Genomic DNA, 23,865 nt, shown 5'->3' with positions numbered 1-23,865 from the left:
TGATCTAAAGTGTTGTCCAAAATGAACAAATTGTTCATGCTCAGAAGATACTGGTGTTATTTGACAGGCACAGTTAGTGATAAACTTGTGATGAGAAATTGATTGATTCGTTTACTTGGATTTTTGAACATAGTAAGGTGAAGCATTTAGGTCGTTCAGCTTGTTCTAAAAAGAGGCCTTCTTAAATTGAGACTAGTAATGTGGGATTTGGCCACGGCAGGTATTTTTTGGGTGTATTGTAAACCAGATTTATTATACTAAAGAATTCTGAAGAGGGCAGGATGGGTGTTTTTGAAGCATCAACCAAAGGAAACTGGTTGATCACGCTCAAGATGTTTGAAGAAGAGGGTATGTCAAACACAAGATGACTTTTTCCCTATATTCTCTCAAGACCTTTTGTGGAGATGTTCTATTCAACTTTTGAAGTTAGAACCTATTCAAGGTCTAAAGACTTTTGGATTTCATTTGCTAATGCACCTTTATTTGCATCCATGTAAGTACAGAGGATGAACTTTGACAGTTTGATACTGAACCAGGTCTGTGCTGTGCAAAATGTGGCAGTACTTTCATGTGTATGTTCGGAGTCAGAATGTAATTACCCTCTGTGTATGCTGCTTTGTTTAGGTGCAGCACACTCTCCAAGGAAATCTAAACCAAATTTTTCCGGATTTCTAAAGCTGCTCTGGAGGGATTCTTCTTTTGTAAGCCACTAGCTAGTGCCTAAATGGCAATCCTTAAATCACATGGAATTTATGAAGTTTTAAAACAGGCAGTGAAATTACTTTATAATCAAATTATACAGTTCAAATTATCATTCTTGTAATAAATAAATGTGTGCATATGTAGCTTTTATATTGATTTAATTTATAAAAATAAGAGGTAGTCAGTAATAGTAAATAAAAACATTACAATATAACTGTTTTCTTTGGTAGCTGGAGGTGACTTAACTGTGTCCTTGACAGATGGTAGCTTGGCCACTCTTGAAGGAATACAGTTACAACTTGCTGCTAATCTGGTTGGACAAAATGTTCAGATTTCTGGAATAGATGCCACTGGTATTAACAACATAACATTACAGGTGAGTTGCTCACTGGTCCTTGCTTTTCATTCTGTAGAGTCACTTTGAGGGCTGAAGAAAGTTTAAGGAGCCTACATAATTCTGGAAGAGTTCCTGAGTTGAGTGAGCTAGTAACATACTGTATCACTTGTACAATGATAGAAGACTTAAAAAAATAGCTGCACAGTGGGGTATGTTTCTGGTTTGGTTTCTTTAATTTTCATTTTTTTCAGGATTTTTTACCTCTCAGGGACTTTGACAGACTGCTTTGAAATATGTTTTTTTTTCTTTTAATTGCATTTTGTCTTTACACTTCAAAAGTACTTTAGCTCCCACCCAACCCCCAAAAGGCACCCACCCACCCCCCAAAACAAACCCAAATTATTGCACAGAGTGTTCCTTTCTAAGCATAAGGCACTGTGTTACTTCGCAAGCTTTTAATGGTTGAATTCACAATTTAAATTCCCACTGAGCTTGTAAAAAGAATGACAGAAAGAGGTGAAATTCTTGCATTTAAAAGTTCTTGAGATGTGTGAAACAATGGTTTCTTGAAAGTGGTTGTGTTTGATCAGTTGCACAGAATTATTGTTGTTGGAGGAGCCCTCTGGAGGTCACCAGGTACAACCCCAAGGTCAGGGAAGGGACAGCTGCAGAGTTGCATTGAGTTGCTCATACTCCCTCTGTTCAAGGAGTTTTTAGCATAAAATGGGGATCTATTAATTTTGTTTTTCTCAACTACTAAATATCTCTGAGAGGAAAATGTCTTATCTTTAAGTATAGACAACAGTTGTTGGCTTGTGAAATGAGACTTTAATGACCCCTAGGAGCTGAAAAATTAAATAATTTCTGGTATCAATCTTCTCTCTGCTCCATGCCTTTTCACTTTCAAAGGCTTCGAGACTGTGATAAGCATGCAGTAATAGGACAGTACAGAATACCAGCAGTGTGTTTACCTGGGGCTAGGCATGCTGATACGTAACTGATCATGATGTCCCAAACATTTTGCTGAAGGAGGAGAGGGAAACTGAATCTGAATAGACTGGTTACATAGTCACTTTAGAGACCGGCTATATACAGACACACAAAAACTAAATCTAAATTTTAAATTGTTAATTTTAAATTTTCAGTACTGTATATACTCTATGCAGTAAATATGTATTCTGGACTTACGCTAAGAATATTCATTTAACCCAGTTTGTTAACTTCAGATTGAGTGCTGAAAACTTGTTTTTCAGATCGATCCAAGTATCCTACAGCAGACATTGCAGCAGAGTAATTTACTTACTCAGCAGCTGACTGGAGATCCCACCATGGCTCCACAGAATCCCTCCCTCCAGGCAACAGAAAATGCAGTGCCAGCTAATGTGGTTATTCAGCCCATATCAGGCTTGTCTTTGCAGCCCACAGTGACATCATCTGCTAACATGACAATAGGGTCCCTGTCTGAGCAGGAGTCTGTGCTGACAACCAGCGCTAATGGTAAGCACTGTCAGTAGTTTTCTTGTGTGTTCAGTTTCTTAATTTTACTCAGGATATTACAGTGAGAAAATGTCAACCCCTGCCTCCCCCCACTCCCACCAAACATCTGATTTTAATAAAATAAACTTGCAGTTCTTGCTTGAGCATCTTCAGCAAATTTTACAACTTTGTGTTACCCTTTCTTAATATGATTTTTTTCAGAAGGTGAATTAGAGAGTAGGTTTAGATTAGCTATTAGGAAGAAATTCTTTACTGTGAAGGTAGTGAGGCAGTGGAACAGGTTGCCCATAGAAGCTGTGGATGCCTCATTACTGGAAGTGTTCAAGGCCAGGCTGAATGGGGTTTTGAGCAGCTTGGTGTAGTGGAAGTCATCCCTGCCCATGACAGGGGAGTTGAAACCATGTAATCTTTAGAGTCCCTTCCAGTCCAGGCCATTCTATGATTCTATATAATGAAAATACTTAGAACTTCCATTGTTTTGAGCAAAATACAAAAATCTTCATTCTGAAAATCTTAACTGCAGAAGAATAAATCAGATGTGAAAAAAGTTTTTACTTTCTACTGCAAGTTCTAGCATCTCCCCTTGGCTGCATCAATTATAGTATCTCAGAAAATAATGTATAAATTGCTCTAAAAAGTTATGTCAAAAATTCCACCAAAGGATATTAATGGAATTTTCTTTTTTTGTTCTACCACTTTAATTTAGGTGCACAAGACATTACTCAAGTCATGACTTCACAGGGTATGGTGTCATCTACAAATGGACAACATGAGATAATGTTGACCATAAATAATTCCAGTTTGAGTCAAGTTCTAGCTCATGCTTCAGGTTCTACTACTGCAACCTCATCAGGAAGTCCTCAAGAAATCACTCTTACAATATCTGGTTTGTGTTTCTAAAATTCTTTAATGATACCAGATCTCAGTTTCATAAAGTACCTCTACAGTAACATACGAAGATTTTTGCAGTCCCCATGGCATATTTTTCTTATATTCATCAGCTTTAAAAGATACTCCCCAAATCCACATTTGAAACCCAAACACATTTGCCTTGAGAACACGTTAGATTGGTTCACTGTTTTATTCATAGCCTCAGTTAACAGATGGATTTTTATAGAGAGATCAAGTTGGTGCTTTGAATCTAGAGAAATAAGATCCATATTTGTCTAAATATTACTAATCTCAGCTATTTCTGTACATGTTAGTATCTGGATTTGCATAATCACATCTGTATTAAAAACTTGCCAAAGTGCTGCATAAAAATGTCTAGAAGTTAATTTTGTGGTTTGGTTGTATTTTTTACTTTTATTATTTTATGATCTATTGCAAGAACAGTAGCAGAATAATGCTGAGTCAATTCCAGTTACAATAGGACTTATTTCTATTCAGGCCAAGATCTTATTCAGCATAATTCTGGAAGCACTGATCTGAACACTGGCTTAAGGCTGACAGCACCAACCATCAGCAGTCAGACTACAGGTGCTACTTTAACTATAAGCAATGACCAGCTTCTTTCTCAGGGCCCTTCACTAAATGCTCCAGGTATGCATACAATGCTTTTTGTAATTGAAAATAATACTTTGTTCTAAAAGTAAATACTAGAATTAAATGGTATAATCTTGCATGTCATGATTCAGGAACTTTGAGTGCTTTGTGTTTTCTCACAAGCTTTAATTTGTTATGTCAGTTTAAATGAATTTTATTCCACACAATAGGAAAAAAATGAAAACAAGAAGACATGTATTAAATTAGTACTTTGAGGCAGTTAAAGGAGTACTGAAGAATTAAATCTATAAACTGGAGGATGACAAAATCTGGTGCCTTCACTGCAGAAGTGCTAAAATACCAAATTTGCTCTAGTACTCAAATTTTGAGATTTTAAGTATGTTAATGTATTTCTACCTATATGTTTGTATACGCACGTGACCATATGTGAGTGCAATGCTGTGTTCATGAAGCTACACTTCAATGTGGTTTTTTTAATTTTATCATCTGACTGACAGCTTTAGGTTCTTGATTAGCACTTTAATCAATTTTGTTGATTCCACAATAGAAAATCCTAGCAATGGGAAACAGAAATTATTACATTTACTTAAAATAAATTTGTAGTTTAGTGTTTATGTATTTAACAGATTTTTTGTTTTTTTACCATTTTGCATATGTTCCAGAACTTAATCCAACAGGGGGAGCAAACCTTCCTCCAGCAACACCGATATCTCAGTCTGCAGTTTCTGCACCGAATTTGGTGATGTCTTCATCAGGAGTTGGAGGAGATGGTAGTGTCACTTTGACTCTTGCTGACACTCAGGGAATGTTGTCAGGTGGTCTTGATGCAGTTACACTTAATATCACTTCACAGGTAAGATGCTTTTCTGAACTGACAGATAAATTTCTGTTTCTGTCTTACAGAACATAATTTCTTTTGCTTAAATAATTTTGTCCTGTAAATACATAATATTTGATATTTTAGTTAATTTTTCCTTCTCTCTGCCAACCATGTGAGTTTGGCATCTTGAAGAACTGTTGGAACAGAAATGCTGATAAATTTTGCAAGGTTGTTTGTTTTTTTAAATTAATAGATAGATTCTACTGTTTCAAACATGGTTTGAGATCAGTTTTTGGTGTTAGACTATGTAATACAGCTTAGTACTCCTAATATATTATTTCATTTGGTAATTTTTTTTCCTACTTGTGAATGGGAGAGTTGAACAGCAGTTGTGACAGTTCTTTTCAGAGCAAGTAACAGGACAGAATTTATTGACTATCTTTAATAACAGGTGGCATTATAAGACATTTTATTAAAATGGTGCTGTATGGACTGTCATCTCTTCAGTAACCTTACTATTAGTTTCATTTATAGCATAACTTAAGAATTTCGTGGTGTCATCAAGAACCAAAGACACATTTGGCAAATAGAATCTAGAGAGTGGGGAGATAAAAAATATTAGAATACAAAGTGAAAAGGTTGTGTGGTTGACCTTTAAATGTAGATTTTACATCTGAAAACTTGGTCTGTTTCTTCTATTTTCTTGGCTTAACTAGGTTTAGATTGATTTTTATTTACTTTTTGACCTGAGCTAGTGTGTAAATTTATACAAATTAAATACTATTTATCTTGCATGTGCTGTGATTAAAACTGGTGAAGCAAAGTTATATGCTTTCCTCTGCAGTTTTGGTCTGGGGAAGGGAAGAAAATATTTCGTAAATAATTCTTATGATATATTTGTGATTTCTGGTATCGCAGAGTAACAAAACAGAACATGGTTTCATTTCAGGTTTTGTAATAATTTCAGTGATAACATTTGGCAGTGTTGCTGTTTATGAATAAGATCCTATGCATCCTGTTAAGACAAGCATAAATGAAATTGAAACACTGAAGAATAATAATGGCTGTGCAAACACAGTTTATGTTGCAAGAAATCATGGTGAATAGACAGGTAGTTTGCAAAAGACCTGTGTTCCCTGGGGAAATTGAAGTTATTAAAAGTAGTGTAGAAATAGAAATAGTAAGATATTAGTAATCATATATCCTAAGTAGTGATTTTGTATTGTGATTTCATGGGGTTTGGAAGTATGTTTAATCAAGAGATTTAAATAAAGGTACTGCGGGAGGGCCATGCAGGAGAGCAGAATACAGGAGTTAAAGAAAGGCAGTAGAAGACTAAAACATTCAGCATTTCATGCAAGGCTGGTAAAAATTTATCAGAACTGAATCTAGTCTTACAAACTTCCAGCTGTTGTTACTACTTAAATGGTTAGATATAAATGTAAAGGAGAAAAGGAAGGAAAACAGTTGCATTTGTTCGGGTAGGGTTCTGAAATGTTTCTTTCTAAAGGAAAAAGAAAAGTACTGTTTAGGTGTGAAAACTTGTATTACTCCAGTCAGCTGTTTAAATGCAGCTTTTTTAATATAGTTACTCTTTTTTTTGTGCTCCCCTCTCTGACAGGGTCAGCAGTTCCCTGCTATACTCACAGATTCCAGTCTTGCTAGCCAAAGTGCATCAGGATCACAGCAAGTAATACTGGTGAGCCATACACCCCATTCAGCACCTGCAAACTCTGATGAAATAACATATCAGGTAGATACTATGCATTTCTGTATCTTTTGTGGTAAAGGACTTTTATTTGATCAAAATACTGGAACAATGTCTTTTTATCTTGAATCATGAAGCCTGATGTCATTCCCAAACAAGAGTTTTGGGAAGAGGTTCTCTGTGACTTCCTAGTCACACAGATTCTGTTTTAAGTTTTGAATTAAAAACCACTTTCATATATATATATATATATATATATATGCACACAAGAAAGACATGTAATTAATAATATTTCTTTCTACAAATCACATAATCATGTGCTCAACACAGACTGCTCCAAAAAATTCCAACTAAGTTGGTATTTAGATAATAAAAATATATACATTTTGGAGCTGTGGGGAAAAAATACCACCTGTTGGTGCACTTTTTTCATTCTCTTTCTGTATCCAAGTTGTTTCAGTGATGGTGCCATGTAAAGTCTTTGCAACTTCTTATGCTTTTTAATCAGGAATAGAAACTCCTACATAAGTAATACAGTTTTGGTATTAGAAAAGGTGATTTCAGACTTGTTCTCTTGAAGGCAGAATGAATGTTTTCAACCAGCCTGGCAGGGCAAGCTCTAAAATAGGAGAAATGAGGGAGGCAGATAGTGACTTTATTTGTTGCTTTCTATGTTACTGTACATAGGATTCCTCTGTATTGATAAAGTTGAATTTGGTATTAAAAAGGAATTTGATAATAAATTATCTGAAGAAAGTAGTTTTTCCAGGTAGTTCTCACTAATTAAAACAATAATGCAGCACACCACCATCCAATTCTATCAATTTTTCATTATGTTTCAGTACTTCTGGAGGTAGACCTTTACTTCCTTATGAAAATAGAATCCCCAGTAAAGAAGTTAAACAAATAGAAAATATTCTTCTCCTCCACAAAATCAGAGATAACTTTTTTCCTGTCTGAAATGCTTTTGGCTTTGAATTTTATTTCGTGGCAGATTGAGGATCATCTGAGTTGTTCAGGAGCATAAAACTGAATGTATAAAAATGCAGATACACACATTCTGTTTATGATGTGTTAAGTTAATTTGATTATAGTTATTAATGTTGTTTTCTGAAAATACATACATGTGTCATTCTCTAGAGCAATGACATAGAAGTTCATATTTACACATAAAACTGTCTGCTTTTGTGTCTTTAAGTTGCATGTAGATGCTCTCCAAAAATGTGTCATGTTGAGGTAGATTTTAAAAAATAAACCAATGTGGATGTGCTTATGAAATTACCTGATAGTGTATTTGTTAATTGTTACAGGTGACAGAAGTTTCCCCTAATGTGACTAAAAGCAGTCAAGCAGAAAAAGAAACTCGTGGGCACCAGTGTTTTGAGTGTAGCCAAACCTTTTATTCCGTCACCATGCTGACACACCACTGCAAGGAGGTTCATGGCAAGGAGCGAATACATGTTTGCCACATCTGCAATAAGGCCTTTAAGAGGGCAACACATCTCAAGGTATTTGGTAATAACAGCTGATTGTTCTCTTAACTCCTTTTGTTTTGGGCTTTCTGTGTTATTAACAAAAGGTACCTACTAGCCCTTTGTCTTTGCTTTTCCTTTACAGTGTGAGAGGTGTGCATCTGAGAGAGGGAGTCTAAGTGATAATGTATGCACAGATAGAGAACTCTCTTCTGGAGCATGGAGAGGATTTTAATGCATATATTGACTACAGAATGAAAAATGTTAATGCCTGTCATGCAAGTAGTAGTGTCAGGAAAAGATTTCACTTACTTTATTTGCATATGAATATCATCAGTGCAAATCCTGATTTCCAGAAAATCTTTTGGTATCTCAGGAAGTTACCTGCTTTACAGTCTTACCATTTCATTTGTAGATGCTCTATCATGTGAGTACAAGTGATAGAGGAAGCATTTATTTTAAAGTGTCGTTATATTATTGGTGTTGTCTAGTGATATTTTCTCTGTTTTCTCTAGATTATGAACAATCTAATACTTCCAAGTCTTTTAAAAAAATTAGTGGTGTATCTAAGTTCATAATTGTTTTGTAGAATGTTCTTGTTAGGAATATTAGGCTGTACTAGACAAGTGCTTTGTTCAGGCCAGTATCTTACCTCTGATAGATACTTAAAGGAAGTAATTTGTAGAAGAGCTTTAAGAAAGGAGCAAACAGATAAGTTGCCCAGAATCTTGCCAGCTTCAAGATATTTTTGGAGCCAAAGGCAATGTACTTATATTCATTTATATTGTCTTTATATTTATATTAGCTTTTAGGAGACCTCTTCAATAGATTTCATTTCACTTTGATATAATATTTTAATGAAATATACTCTTTGTGAAGTTCACCCTCTTGGAGTAATCATGTCTGTCAACTAGACTATTGGAACCTATCATAAAGTGTGTTGTTGTGAAACTCTTAACCTCTGAGTTAGAAGAAATTTTCCAGGAAAAAAACCCAAACGAGTCTTGATACTTGTTTTCCTTAAGTAATGATAACAAACTCCAAAAATCAGTCTCTCTTCAGTTTGTTTTCTTAAAACTGGTCCCAGTTTAAAGATATGACAAGAAAACTTCTTACCCTAATATGTCCCTCGGATTATTATCCATAACTGATATTTCAGGAAGGCAGCAATTGAAGTTGCAATAAGAAGTTCAAGGACAGTCACAAGAGACTTCAGGGCCTTGGGACAACTTGTTAAGGGATCAGAAGCACAAGTAATCTCCTCCTCTAGCCTTCCCATTGCAGGGAGTGGTGTAGGAAGAGCTGGCAGATCTCTAACTGTCTCTGAGACTGGCATCACCAGCAGAATTTAGAGGTTTTTGATCATGGATTGGTCTACACAAGAGCAGGCCTGCTGCAGATGGGCTACACTTGTCTCAAAGGGGGAAAAAGATATTTGCTGAGGAGTTAGCAGGGCTCGTTGAGAGAGATGATCTAAACTAGATTTGTAGGGAGGAAGGGATAAAACCAGACTTGCTGGAGATAAGCTTGAGGGCAGTACACCAGTGTGTGAGGGTTTGTGTGCCAGCGAGGCCCTTCAAGCTTCACCCCAATGTGCTGAGTGCACTGGAGCAAATTTGAAATGTCTCAGTGCTGGTGCGTGCAGCACTGTAGCCATCTTGGTGGAGGTAGGGGAAATGGTCAGTGACCTGCTACACCACTTAGACATGCACAAGTTATCTGTCGGGTGAGTCCACCAAAGGGTACCAAAGGACCTGTCAGAAGAACTTGCCAAACCACTTTATATCATTTATGAGGAGTACTGCTGGCTAACCAGGGAGGTGCCAGTTAACTGGATCTTAGCATCTGTGGTGCCTATCTACAAGGGCTGGAAGTAGGATCTGGGAAACTATAGGCCTTTCAGCCTGATCTCAGTGCCAGGAAAGGTTATGGAGCAGCTCATCTTGAGTGCCATCCTGTGGCACATGCAAGACAGCCAGGAGATCAGGCACAATCAGTATAGGTTTATGAAAAGCAGGTCCTGCTTGAGTAACATGATTTCCTGTGACAAAGTGACTTGCTCAGTGGACGAAGGAAAGGCAGTGGATGTTGTCTACCTGGACTTCAGCAAAGCCTTTGACACTGTCTCCTACAGCATTCTTTTGGAGACACTGACCTCCATGGCTTGGATGGGTTCACTGTTTGCTGGGAAAAAATTGGCTATATGTCCAAGCTCAGATAGTGGTAGATGGAATTACATCCAGCTGATGGCTGGTCACAAGTGGTGCTCCTCAGGGCTCGGTGCTGGGGCTTCTATTTAATATCTTTGTCAGTGATCTAGACAAGAGGATCCGAGTGCACTCTGTCATGTTGCAGACAGCACTGAGCTGGCCAAGAGTGTTGATCTGCTGGAGGGCAGGAAAGCTCTGCAGAGGGATCTGGACAGGCTGGATCAATGGGTTGGGGCCATTTTGGGAGGTTCAACAAGGCCAAGTGCTGGGTCCTGCTCTTGGGTCATGAAAAACCCCAGGCAGCACTACAGGCTGGGGGCAGAGTGGCTGGAAAGCTGCTGGTGGAAAAGGACCTGGGAGTGCTGACAATGGCTGAGCAAGAGCCAGTGTGTGCCCAGGTGGCCAAGGAGGCCAATGGCTTCCTGGCCTGTGTGGGGAATAGTGTGGCCAGCAGGAGCAGGGCAGGGATTGTCCCTCTTCATTTTGTGCTGGCAAGGCTGCACCTCTAATCCCGTGTTCAGTTTTGGGTTCTCAGTTCAAGAAGGATGTTGAGGTTCTGGAGTGTGTCCAGAGAAAGGCAGCAGAGCCTGGTGAAAGGTGTGGAGCGCAACTCTTAGGAGGAGCAGTTGAGGGAAGCTGGGGTTGTTTAGCTTGCAGAAAATGAGCCCGGGGGTCACTTAACACTCTCTGCAACTACCTGAAAGAAGGTTTTGGCCAGGTGGGGTGTTAGCCTTTTCTACTGGATAATGAGAATAGGACAAGAGATAATTACCTCAGTTATGTTAGGGGAGGTTTAGATTGGATATTAGGGAAAATTTCTTCACTGAAAGACTTGTCAGGCACTGGCACAGCCTGTGTGGAAGTTGTGTCACCAACTCTGAAGGTATTTAGAAGATGTGTAGATGTGGCACTATGGACAGTGTCTTAGCAGACGTAGTTTAGTGATAGACTTGTCAGTGCTGGTTAATGGTTGGCTTTGATCTTAAATGTCTTACAGGACAGTTTCATTTACCACTGGACCATCAAGCACTAAAACAAATTCCACCCCTCATCAGACTCTTTTCTTTATCAAGGTCTTAATAGCAGCTTCAGCTGTGAGCAGCTTTTAACGGCAAATTCAGAAATAAATGTTGGGGTTTGGCTTAGGATTTTGGGAAGAGTTCAGTGATCTGTTACTCATGGTCTTCATTTTATACTGATGGAATTCTAGAGATCACCAAAAATATTAAGGGCACTACCAAACTTCAGGCTTTTCAGGACAATCCAGTAAGAGGTAAGGGTATCAGTGTTTAGATGCCAGTACTTAACTGTATGTGTTTTTTCCAAAGATGTCAGTACCAGCATTTTCACAATTATCCACAAGAAAATCCTCTTTAGGGATCATGTACAAACACCTCCACCACCCACCCCACCCCCAGTGTTAAGGCTTTTCAGTCTAGTGACTCAGTTCCCCTTCTGATGTGGGTTACTGTCCTGTTTTACAGCTTCAGAGAGGAGAACCTTAAGACTGCACAGTGACTAAACTGTCCAGTTTCATACAAATAGGTAGTGGAAGTATCTGGAAGTTGACTGTTAATAGTCATGATTCCAAGATGAAAGGAAAAAGGCCTTATCATCTTATTAAAACAATGGAATGAAACAAACTTTTTATTGCCACACTTTCAGAGGTGTTTACAATTAATGTTTCAGGAATGATGGGGTATGAGAATGGCATACTAATGCATGAGCCATTTCAAAGAAGGTTTCCTGGTCTTATTTTTTAATTAGATAATGCTTGTTTGCTACCCCAGGATAATTACTCTCTGAAGAATAAAAGAATTGCACAAATAAAGTTGTAAAACTTCGCATGAGCAATCAGTGAAATACTAACTATGTTGATAAAGGGATGATTGCACTTCAGAATGTTGCGTTTCCATGAACATGAATTTTCAAAAGTGTATTTATTTTACAGGAAAAGTATAAGAGGTGCATAGATCAGTGGAACAGAATTGCATCACAAACTCTTTCTTCAGAGAAAGTTGGCAGAAAGTTTTAGAGGGCTATCTGGATGATATGTTGTTTGCATTCAAGTAGAAGATGGGGTGGGAGTTGTTGGGATTTGGAGATTTGGTTTTTTTGCTTGGGTTTTATGGTGAAAGAAAGAAGCAACTGGTTTCAGATCATTTTCCTGAAGTAGGTTATAGTATGCTTCCACCATTTCAATGCTTGAGGGGGTAATGAACAAGATAAAACCTAAAGATTTTGTTTATTTCCACCTAAGCAGGGGTTTTAAGATACCTATTTTTCCTCAGAAGACCTTATATTATTTCCCTATAATACTCTATTATAATAAGTACTGTGATAATAATATTCTTCCATGTAACTGTCTCGCTGATTTTCCAGTGTAAACAAACTCTGCAGACACAGTTTGCTTCAGTTCGTGGAGTGAGGAATAGGACTTCATAGACATCAAGAAGGCTTATTGTTTAGGTATAGTAAAGACTAATTAATAGTTTAGTTTGTAATCAAATAGACTAGAAAAGAATATCCACACACATTTTAGCAAGTGGACAAGTATTTGCAGTACTGTTTCACAGACAGTTCTTGATTAGATTTTTTTTAGTTATATATATTTTTATTTATTTTCTTTTGATATTTGAATTTTATCTTGGTATTAATAAATAAATTAAAAACAGAAAAATTAATAGATAAGATAAATACTCTTGTAAGTTTGAAAAACATCTGGGCCCAGCATCAGTGTATTAAAAACACTGAAATTAGAACTGTTATTGATGCTTCTTCATGAAGATAAAACATCCTGCCATCTTACCATTAAGAACCTTAGTGATTTAATTTTCTGGTGTTTTTTTTCAGTTAAGAGTCCATTGTGAAGTGATTTTGTTTGCATCTTGCCATTGTGCAGCTCTGTATGTGTATGTTGTGATAGCTGCCTCTTTGAGGCCTGTGCAGTTTGACAGTGTTACCAGTTCAGGTGCTGAAGAATGCCCACATATCAGAAAAGGAGGGAGATGGATGCTGCAGAGGAGAGGGGGAAAAAAATCCTGTGTTAGTTTACAATACACAGTTGTCAAAATACCTCTTTGTAGATGAACAGAGCATTTAAAGAACTCTGGTTTGGTTTTCTGTATTTTATTTTACTTCAGATAATTAGTAAAGGGACTAATGTATGCCAAAAAAGAAAGACATACAGTTGTTGATGGAGTTTTTCAGAAGTGTGAAGACCGATGGTTAGAGAGAGAGTTGATACACAAAAATAATCTCTCACTTAAAAGAAAAAAAACAAGGCAGGCTTCCATTTTCTTCCAGCTTGTCTGCTGATGACTAAGATTCTCTGCTTTTATCTTCAAGGTGTGAATATATTTTTATATTAAGTACTGAAGTCTTTTTAAATGGTCTGAATTTTTTTTTTCCTATGCTGGCTTAGGAACACATGCAAACCCATCAGGGTGGACCTTCACTGAGTTCCCAGAAGCCTAGAGTGTTTAAGTGTGATACTTGTGAAAAAGCTTTCGCTAAGCCAAGTCAGCTGGAGAGACACAGTCGCATCCACACAGGTGACACCAGAAATTGTTTTTATCTTGAGAGGTTTTCTTATCAATGTCTGGGTGTTATGTTTGGAGAACTGCATTTAAATATTAACTTAAGCTTAAAAAATCAAGTAAATTTCTTTCCTCAAATGTATGGAAATTAAAAGGAGGAACAGCAGACTTGAAAACTCATGTGCTTCACTAAGCTGATCTGTATTTTGGGATAGGCAGTACTGCAGTGATAATGTGAGTGCATGAGCTTGTGTCTAAAGGTTTGTCAGCCTTTGGAAGAGATTAATAAAAGCATACTTTGAAGTATTGTTTGAAGTGATTAAAAAACACTGGTTATGATCATCCTCGGTCATATGTGCAAATGAGGGGTGTGCTCAGTGATGTCAAACAAGACTGCTGATGTTGACTGCTGTATGCAGTGCTTCATTGTCACTGAGCTACTTGCACAGGTCATCTGTTTCTAATGCCAGTGCTTTTAATTTGTTGTGTTATTTTCCATGTATCCACTTCTATTATTTTCTTCAACAGTTAATCAATAAAAAGTCTATACTGACCTCCTAGGGAGCACTCATTTTCTGTGATAAGTGCTTTTCAGGTTGCAGCTTCTGCCCTACTGTAAGTTGAAGCCTGTACATAGGATGATAGCCCAGCTGCCCTCCCTGTCACCTTCTGTGCCTGACAAACATTCTTCTTTAGAACATGAGTTCTAAATAGAGCAGTCAGTTCTCTGAAGCAAGTTCTTTCTTCTCCCTACCACTGCTACCAATAAATAGCTGTCATGGCTGCTAAATGTAAACAGGACAGGGGAAAGTTATCTGTGTTGCTACGAAGCTGGAGGGGACCAACGAATTTGGCTGGATGTGCTGTAGAATAAAAAGATTCTGTCAAAAGGGTAACTCTCTCTTAGAGTGAGTCAACCAGAGTTTTCTCTTTCCTCACCATCAAGCTGGTTTGTGGTTACTGCATTAGAAAGAATATTCTGGTTCTACTGTGGGTAGGAAAAGAGAAGCAGGAGTTAAAATCCCAGGACATTAAAATATCCTTAGTAATTTGCTTTTTGCAAATTACACAGACTCTTAAATACAAATTATAATAAATACAAATTACAAACACTCTTAAATAACACAGACTCTTGAAAAAGTATTGTCTCCTAGTTTAAGGGTTCCACAGAATATGCAGGAAGCGGGAAAGATGACCAGTTGTTATTTTCCGTGCTTAGTTTCATTTCGTGCTGCTGCCCCATTGTAATAGGCACAGAGCAGTTCAGGGAGGCTGAGGACAGAGCAGAATCCCTTCATCTATCTGTTTCTCATAAATCTTCACCATCATAGGAAGGGTTCTTTCTGTTTTGGAATGACTTGCAATTCACTCAGGAAATCCTTCATTCCTTAGATATTTTTGGGTTTCTTGTACTAGGAGGCTCATGTGCTAGACTGTAACAGACCTTGCTAAATTCATATTTATTTTTGTGTTTCAACAATGTCAGGCAACAGTAGGTCAATTTGTATGATTGTAATTCTTTCAGAAGAGAATGTTCTTTTAGAAATCACTTGAGACTAAAAAAGTGAAAATGTGCTGCACAGAAGTGTTTAGATGGATGCATTTACATAAACTATGCTAGGAAAGGTTAATCTAAACCTAATTTCCATAAAGGTATTGTCCTTATCTGTGAGAAAGTGTTTGTGATTTCCATCTTGACTAAACATTTTTAACTATTTCTAATGGGTAATATCTACTGAATCAATGGCTGGAAGGAAAACACATCATTTCTCTGAATAGCTCTAAATATCTTGTTATTTAGGATTTATCAGTGAAGAGTGGTTTGCTGAAATGTTGAAATTAGAGGGAAGCAGTTGCTTCCAGTTCTACCAAAAACTGTGTAGTAATCCATTGCACCAAAAAGGCTGCTCACCTTCACTGAATTTAAAAAATGGAATAAAAAGAATTTCAGGAAGCCTGGATTTCTCTTCAAACTAGTGAAAAAGTTGTTAACAAAAACAGAAAGAAAACATCTGCGCTTTGAAGAACCTTCTGTTCATTGTCTGAGAAGTTGGATTTGGCATGCAAGTGGAAAGACTAACATAATGAAGAGAGATGTATTGGTCCTGTAAGAAAGAATTTGGAAAAATGTTTTACTCCTGCTTGTGCTTTATTGTGCTAACTAATAGCAAGGAGAGTATCTTAGAAAGTGCTTTTAGATCCTTGTGACATACAGTGTGTTTATGTCAAAGGTGGTAGTGTTGAATCAAAAGTGTGGTCTTGCAAAGTAGATATTTTTAAATTTTAAAATATTTTTTAAGTTAATACGTTCTTGTGTTTATAGTTAGAAATCAGTAGTATTCTGGCAGAATTGGAACAATAAGCCTTTTTTGGTGAGATACGAGAATCACTAGTTGGCATAAGAAGCCACAAGTTCCATGTAGAATTACCAGGATACTTTTTTTTTGTTAACATATTTGACTTTTCAGTTTCTTAAAGGCATCGTCTTTGTTAATTCTAGTACACTGCTTTATCTGCATTACTCTTCATGTTGCAAAAAGGTGATGGTTTCCTTGAGTACAGAAAAGTCAAATTGGTAAATAGATTTTTTTTTGTACCTCTGTTAAATAACTTGCTTAGGTTATAAATTGGATAGGAAGGGTAATATCAATGATTTAGTACTTACGTCACTATTCTGACATTTAATTTGATATTTTTGCTCACAATGTGGAGCTCTAGCGCTGTTTGGAGAAAGTCTCAAGGAAAATGATGATGTCTATTTCATTTTTAGATCATCTTGATAATTTTTACAGAATTTCAAAAGTGTGTTTCAATCTTAAAAGGAAAAATTATGAAGTATGTTTTTCTTTCTTATAAAGGGGAACGGCCATTTCAGTGTACACTGTGTGAAAAAGCATTTAACCAGAAGAGTGCTCTCAAAGTCCACATGAAAAGGCACACAGGAGAGAGACCTTATAAATGTGACTACTGTGCCATGGGATTTACACAGAAAAGCAATATGAAACTGCACATGAAACGGGCTCATGGTTACACTGGTACGTAGCATGGTGGCAGTACTGCTGAGGGCAGGGCACACAGCACTTCCCTTAAGTTATTGAGGAATCAAGCACTGATAGCCAAAGACCACAGCTGGTGAGGTAGTAATTGCACATGCAACCCAAAAATCGGGTTGAAACAGCAATTCGTTGCTTTTTGTGGTTCCTTGTTTTTTACGTGGAGCTCTGTGTACAGAACTACACAGTTGAAAAATTATTCCAGGAAAGCAGTATATTTGTATTAGATTTTTTAAAAAAAATTTCCAAGACTATCTAATGAATTTACAGTATCTGAAGTAATTGTATAATACTGTTCCCGTCGTGATTCCATTATTCCCAAGTGCTATATTTGCCTTTTTCTTACACCATATGTCAAATCATACTCAATTGCCTTTTCTCTTGTACCTTGGTAGGTCCTGTACAAGAGCCTGCGAGTCACCAAGAACAAGAAGGGGAAGACATTAGTCGTGCTCTGAATTTGGAAGAAGTGGTACAAGAATCTTCAAATGAATGGCAAAGTATAGGCAATGTTTTTCGATAACACCTTGAAATTTGAAAGTTAAAAATACTTCTGGCACTCGAACTTTACAGTTAAAGCTTCAAGCATTGAAGATACTAACAATAGGATAATATATTATAGTTTTTTTAATTATTTACAAAAGTTACCTAAAAGATGAATTCTTTTTTTTAAGCTTGTAGAAGAATATTGGGAAAACTTCATTTAATCTGTGCTAAGTTGTCTGTGAATCAATGAACTCAGGTAATAATGTATACAGTTTCACCTTGAATTCACAGCCAGTATATCTATTTAAAAATAAACTGGAACTTTATATCAGAATAGAATTATTCCCATTTTTAATGGAGATGAAGAATAACTTCACAGGAAAATCATGAAACTGTCAGTCAACTTTTTTTTAATGTGTTTAAAGAAATAATTGAGATTGAAAATGAAATGTTGCAGTTGATGATGCATGCAGTATAAAACAGTGGAGTTTTGCCTTTTTTTTCCTTACAAGGCACAGGAAAAGGCTGTATTTCTTTTAAAAGCTTTCTTTTTTAGTGCATTTTGAGAATTTGTTGAAAAAAATAAAATACTGCAAGCTCATGGCTTTTCTTGAGTTAAACTCTTGAGAGGGAGTATGTTCATTTTCATTCCAACCACAGAGGCAGATGGATGTGAGTTTTAACAGTGTAAGTCCTGAGGTTTTGGATTTGGCAATAATTACTTAATAAGAATCCAAATGAGAAAAGGTTCCAGTAACAACCTCTGTTGTTGTTTGCTGTACTGGGTCAGCAGTTACATATCTCAGTATCTGTGGAAAACAGCCATATACTGAATCTGTGAGATAAACAAGTACCATTTTGTGGTAGCAGTGAGAAAATTAGGTGCACACTAAGTCACCTATACTATACTAATGTTCCCCAGTGCTGTAAACAGTTATCATTTTGAATCTGTAAATTCCTTATTATTTTCTTTGTGGATTTTGGAAATATGTTACATTTATTTGTTGTTTAAGTCATTGTTTCAGCAAAACTACCTAGCTGACTGGGTATTGCTTTCAAAGGTGCCACTTTTTAAGTATATTGATAGCAAAGAAACACTGGAGTAAAAGCATAGTTGTCTTTTAGACATTCCAAAGACAGAAGCTGTTTTCTTATTTTTGCCTTGTTCGTTGGAATTTTATTTATATGTTACATATATATAGATATATATATGTGTGCTTATATATGTATATATATATATATATTTAAAGTCTACGAGCCTCTGTGTGGCCGATCAGTATATTTTGTAAATACTAATCCCAGTTCCAAGGAGTTCATCTGTTTGGTTGCCACAAGTACTTCTAGATCAGTGGTGGATATGTTGTACTATAATACAGACCTGGACTTTAATTTTCTTTCTAAAAGATAATTGTTCTCAGATCCAAAAAGCTCTTTTCTGTAAATATTGTCTATACTCTGTCTGTGATACAAACTAGTTATTTCAGATTGCTGAAGCAAGAAATCACTGTTGGTTTTGGTAGGGCATCTCTTAATTCTTTTGTCAACTGTTCAGCATATGTATATAAGTAATATAGTTGGTGACATGAAAATAACACTTTTGTTATGTGGAATATTTAATTGAAAAACATACTAAATAATATTACTTTTTTCCAAATTCTGTTTTGTGTATTTTTTAAGCATATGATTCTGGATTCCAGGAGATTGGAAAAACTGTTTACTGTTTGAATATTAGATGTGAAGAATAAAGTCCTTCCATCAGTGCCTTCCCTTCCAGGCAGCCTGTGAATGTTTCAGCTGGTAAAGAAAGACATTATATTTTACAGTTATATTTTACAGTCTGGCCTCATGGCATAGCATGCTGTTTATCTGTAATAATATAGCAAAATGTGCTGTGTTGTGTGTAGCATGTATGAAATTCCCTGTTATTTCAGTGAATACTGGATAAATGCACAGAGGGCTTGGAACTAGGTGATCTTTAAGGTCCCTTGCAACCCAGACCATTTAATGAGTCTGTGATATTTGGTACACAGAACCTAAAAGCTGATCTCATGGGTAAAAAGATGGCATTTTTAAAGAGTCACTTCTCAAAGGCATAACCAAGTTATGCCTTGATTAGAGGCAGTGAGGCTGTTCAGCAAGCCTTGGAAGTGCTAACTGAACAGTGTGAGTTACAGAGTCAGCTGACATTTTTCCTGAAGTTGGTTTGCTACTCTTCCAGTGCTTGGAAAGCCTGTCAGCTACAGGAATAGACTTTAAAAGTTCCTTTTTAACATTGTATTTGATTTGCTTCCCTGCACCCTCTTCAGCGGTGAACTTCAAGTGTCTTGACAGAGGTTTTTGTAGCCTTGGTAAGATTGAGTTGTAGCCTTTCAGAGCAGTGTATGTGTTGATGTTCAGAACAAATACAGACACGGTAACCAGTATGTTGATATTTTCAAAAGCAGCCTTAAAGCAGATGCATTATGTAAGGAAGCAGAAGAACTCTTCTTCTGAGGAGTGCTTGATGTGTCACATTGCATAGTGGGTAAGTGGACAGCCCTTGTTCTTTCTGGTTTAATGCAGTTGTAGGCTTGTGCTAGCCTTGGGGTTTTTGGCTTGTGTCTGGTATCAATTTCTTTTGGTTTGTGTCCATTCCTTCAGAACATTAAATCACACACTCCTGGTATTGGCTGTGCACTCTTGTTTCAGGAATAATCCTATGCTTACAAATCAAATGGACATTTAAACTGCTGGTTTTCATCAAAACTACTAGTGTGTAACTAAAAGAATAAATTTCAGGCTAAGTTTTAATCTCTTTTCATATTGGTAAAACAATGCTTTCAAGTACTATACCTATTCCTCTAGAGGAAGTAAATCAAAAAAGCCACTTTGACCCTCTGGCAAAGACGATTGAGGGGAAAGAAGAGTGATGAAGTCAAGGAAGAGATTTTGGTTAAATTCTGTTACTCTACAGTGTAGTATATTGAAAGATGTATTTCTCTGGGTTTTTTATCTTAAATAATCTTTCACATTTTTGAGGGCTGTTTGCACCACAATTGTTCATGAAGGGGGCTGGTTTTTATTTCCTGTTCATAGACATTTTATGCTTCTGGCCTGTAGCTGTCACTCAGTAGACACTGGCATTCCATAATTCTTGTGTCCTATTGTCAACCTTCTGGGCCATGCAATGTCACTAGAAGCCTGTGTGCAGGGTCCCCAGGTGTCATTGTGTTATTTTCTAGTATGTGAACATTATTCATAAACTCTGGAGGATGGTGGGGAGGCAATAAATCAAACAGACCTAAATATATAAAGATATATAAATATGTATAAATAAATATGTATATCCTGTTCCTTTGTAAAAAACAAAACTGGCCCAAGTTTCATTTCAAGTTGATTACTTTATTTCAATAGTGACTATTTTTAAAAGCTGTGTTCCTATAAGAACAATACGTGTTCAAATTAAATCAACTATTACGTTGCAGAGTATACATCTGAATGAAGCTACAATAGAAAAATACACATAGCAACCAACAAAGGTAATAGATGTAATAGTGTGTGTTTTCGGAATAATTTTGGCAGTTTTGTTTTCTCTAGTCTCTATGTATTTTCTATCATCTCATCTTCCATTGCTTCATATTAATGGACACTGATTTAAACCTACAATAGATTTAGATGTGAAATGTAAATAACACATATTTATTTATAGGTAACTTCTACTAGGCACTTATTAGGAATGCTGTTTCAACCTAGGAAGCACTAACTGTAATCTACAGTGCATAGGCTAAAACTAAAAAAAAATAAAAATTAATCAGACACTTAGATGACAGGTTGAAGAAAGTGTAAGTTTAAGTAATAAAACAGTGCAATTCAGAAGAGCCTTTTATTTCCCTAAGTGTGGTTGGAAATACCATCTCCACACACGTTCATTTTAGTAATTTGTGAACAATTCATATCTAAATCTAACTGAACTATAATTTATTTCTACGAGGCAACTACAATACAACAGTTAAATGTTCACAGTAGTTTACTACGGGTTTGCTTTGGTGCACTGCCCTTAATAGGCATCCAGGTGTTACTCAGGCAAAAGATGAGCCAATCAAATACAGCACTGCTGCAATAGCAAGAGAAAGATTTGAAATTCTGATGTGAGATGTGCAGGACTATCTGAGATGCCAGTACTGAAGGGCTTTCTTTCAGAAATTAGACTTTTTATGTTTATATGCTTATTTACTTATTGTACTGCAAAGTTAATGCCATTGCAGCAGAATTTATGTGAAGCACCAGTGACGTCCAGTGGTCACAGGTGCAGTCTTAGATGTTTCTCTGGGAATATCCCTTGTTTTGTAACATTAGTCTAACTCAATTTTGAAATCCTCTTTCTCTCCCTCATCTACTCTTTATTCTAATGGTTTGGATGCAATGAGCAAATCATAGTATGGAAAGAATTTCCTTATTGCTATTGCTCCACATCATATTGATTCTTCAACATCTGCCCCCTCCCACACTTCACATACCTTGAACTCCCAATGTTTGATAAACCTTTCCATGACTGCCTAATCCTGTTATGAAAATAAATTATTCTGTGAGTGAGAGAAGGAAGATTAAAACAAAACAAAAGAAAAAAACTGAAAAGAAAATTTGGATAAACAGTCCTCACAACTTCTGCACATGTTGGATTTTTTTTTGTTTTTTTTTAACAGCAGTGTCTCAAAAATTCATTAACAGCAGTGCTCAGTGTCCAAGACATTATAGCTCTTTATTTGTAATTCTGATGTTCACTAAAACGAAACCAGAAAGGTTGAGCTTAAATTAGGTGCTTGGGAGAAATAAAGGAGTCCAGCATACAGTTAGGGCATCCTGAAGAAGAAGGGGTAAAGTCAGAGATCTTGTTACTTCACATAAAATAAGGAAAACATCTAGCAAAGCTACTTTTTGTGTTCCTTCCATTCAACTGTTGCTCAGGGATTGCCAATAGAAGTTTGTATCATCTACTGCATGCAGAACCTAATTGGCATTAAGTAATGGATTGCATCTATCTAGGTAATTGTAGCAGCTGTTACTAATTTTAAGGCAGTTATATTATGAAGCAGAGTACGTGATCCTTGGGTGGCATCTTGGGGCTTCAGCGCCTAGCAATGGGGGAACCAGACCGCGATCCAGGTCGGGACCCAGAGCCTCCCTGTGGAGGGAAGAACAGACTTGCATTAATTAGAAATTAATATGTATTATGTAGCTGTGCATTGAAGAACATCAATCTGTGTAAGTATGACAAAATTTGAAATGCTATCTAGTGAAAATAGCCTGCAGTTGCCTCTAGTATATCACTACATAATACTGGGATTTTTCACTTCAAAAAGAAGATTGATTTTCATTGATTTTCACATAGGATTAACTTACTTTCATTAAATCTTCCACAGAGGACTAGACAGTCTCTCATTAATTACTTTTAAGTGCATGTTCTTATTCAGGCCTTCCTAATGAAAACAATTTATTTCCTTGGACAGAATGGAAAATTTCATTTTTATGAACCTTGTACTGTGTGTATACTTTAATACAAGTAACAAAACAAAATCTCTAGACCTTGCATATGAGATGTAATAGTTTCACATCTGAAAGAACTGAAATTTACTACTTTCATTCTGCAGTAAATTCTCAGTGTTGTATCATCATGAGGCTTGTATGGAATGCTAGGTACAGGAGAAAATGATGCAGATGCAGGAGAAAGCTAAGAAAAGATAAAAGGGCTGAAACCTGCCCTATTCTTAGAAATAATAAGAAAGTGTCAAACTGAGAGGAAAAAACTGTTACAATTCATAGATCTGCACTTGAGAAAAGAAGTAGTTTTATAGTAAAGATGATTCAAGCTGAAATTCTGACATTTCATTTTTTGGAATCTGAGATTAAGCTAACTTGGTATCTTGTCCCTTAGCTTTAGCAACTCTTTATAGGCAAGTCTTGAAAAATGCACTTAAGATCACAAATGTGAGATTATGTGGTAATTTTTACTGTAATCAGGTGATGACTGAACTGTTTACTTGGAAAAAAAAAAAACATGTACTTTGGGACTTCATTTTCTTCATTTATGTTCTTATCTTTCAGCACTGCCTCCTTAGTTTTACAGAACTGTTACAGGAAAATTCAGTCTAATTCATTAGGTAATTGGCTTTTTTTCTTTCAAAGATATGTTAAAGAATGGATTACTTTTTTATATTACAAGACTGTTGAACTATATAAAGAAACAGTAATTAATGCCTCCTGCTGTAAACAATGGGTCTAAATCAAGTAGGTATGAATAAAACTCTTATCAAAGTTCCAGAAATTATAATGGCTGGGGAAAGGTTATCTAAAAAGTGAAAACTGGTGGATGTATCTCTCAGATATATATATATATATATATATATATATATATAATATATATAACTAAGCTAAAATAGCTGTGATGAATATGCAAAAAAGAGAATGTTAAATTTCATGAGAGATCATTAATGTGTATTTTTAGATATTGAAATGATGAAGTTTTACAAATAATGAGAGTATATAGCCATGGAATGGT

General features: G+C 36.3%; 2 protein-coding genes across 14 annotated transcripts in view; one reads left to right on the top strand and one right to left on the bottom strand.

The window, feature by feature from the left end:
- ZNF236 (zinc finger protein 236) overlaps window positions 1-21,919 on the top strand; it is a 78,039-nt gene extending 56,120 nt beyond the window's left edge. For 5 of the 7 annotated variants that reach the window (XM_038128882.1, XM_038128885.1, XM_038128880.1 and 2 more), the window contains 10 exons: window positions 933-1,078; window positions 2,293-2,536; window positions 3,243-3,422; window positions 3,926-4,078; window positions 4,705-4,895; window positions 6,484-6,615; window positions 7,881-8,078; window positions 13,677-13,806; window positions 16,650-16,826; window positions 17,240-21,919. In XM_038128882.1, the coding sequence (XP_037984810.1) occupies window positions 933-1,078; window positions 2,293-2,536; window positions 3,243-3,422; window positions 3,926-4,078; window positions 4,705-4,895; window positions 6,484-6,615; window positions 7,881-8,078; window positions 13,677-13,806; window positions 16,650-16,826; window positions 17,240-17,367 (1,679 nt within the window). In that variant the 3' untranslated portion in view covers window positions 17,368-21,919. Of the gene's footprint in view, window positions 1-932; window positions 1,079-2,292; window positions 2,537-3,242; window positions 3,423-3,925; window positions 4,079-4,704; window positions 4,896-6,483; window positions 6,616-7,880; window positions 8,086-13,676; window positions 13,807-16,649; window positions 16,827-17,239 lie in introns of all 7 variants that reach the window. The other 2 variants (XR_005255918.1, XM_038128881.1) reach the window with 2 other exon arrangements.
- Window positions 20,691-23,865, bottom strand: part of LOC119697739 (myelin basic protein) — a 109,771-nt gene continuing 106,596 nt past the window's right edge. For all 7 annotated transcript variants that reach the window (XM_038128887.1, XM_038128893.1, XM_038128892.1 and 4 more), the window contains one exon: window positions 20,691-22,491. In XM_038128887.1, the coding sequence (XP_037984815.1) occupies window positions 22,435-22,491 (57 nt within the window). In that variant the 3' untranslated portion in view covers window positions 20,691-22,434. The remainder of the gene's footprint in view (window positions 22,492-23,865) is intronic.

Source organism: Motacilla alba, chromosome 2 (genome assembly GCF_015832195.1).
Source record: "Motacilla alba alba isolate MOTALB_02 chromosome 2, Motacilla_alba_V1.0_pri, whole genome shotgun sequence".
Taxonomy (NCBI): Eukaryota; Metazoa; Chordata; class Aves; order Passeriformes; family Motacillidae; genus Motacilla; species Motacilla alba.
Note: the sequence above shows the minus strand (reverse complement) of the source record. Positions and strands in the feature narration are given on the sequence as shown.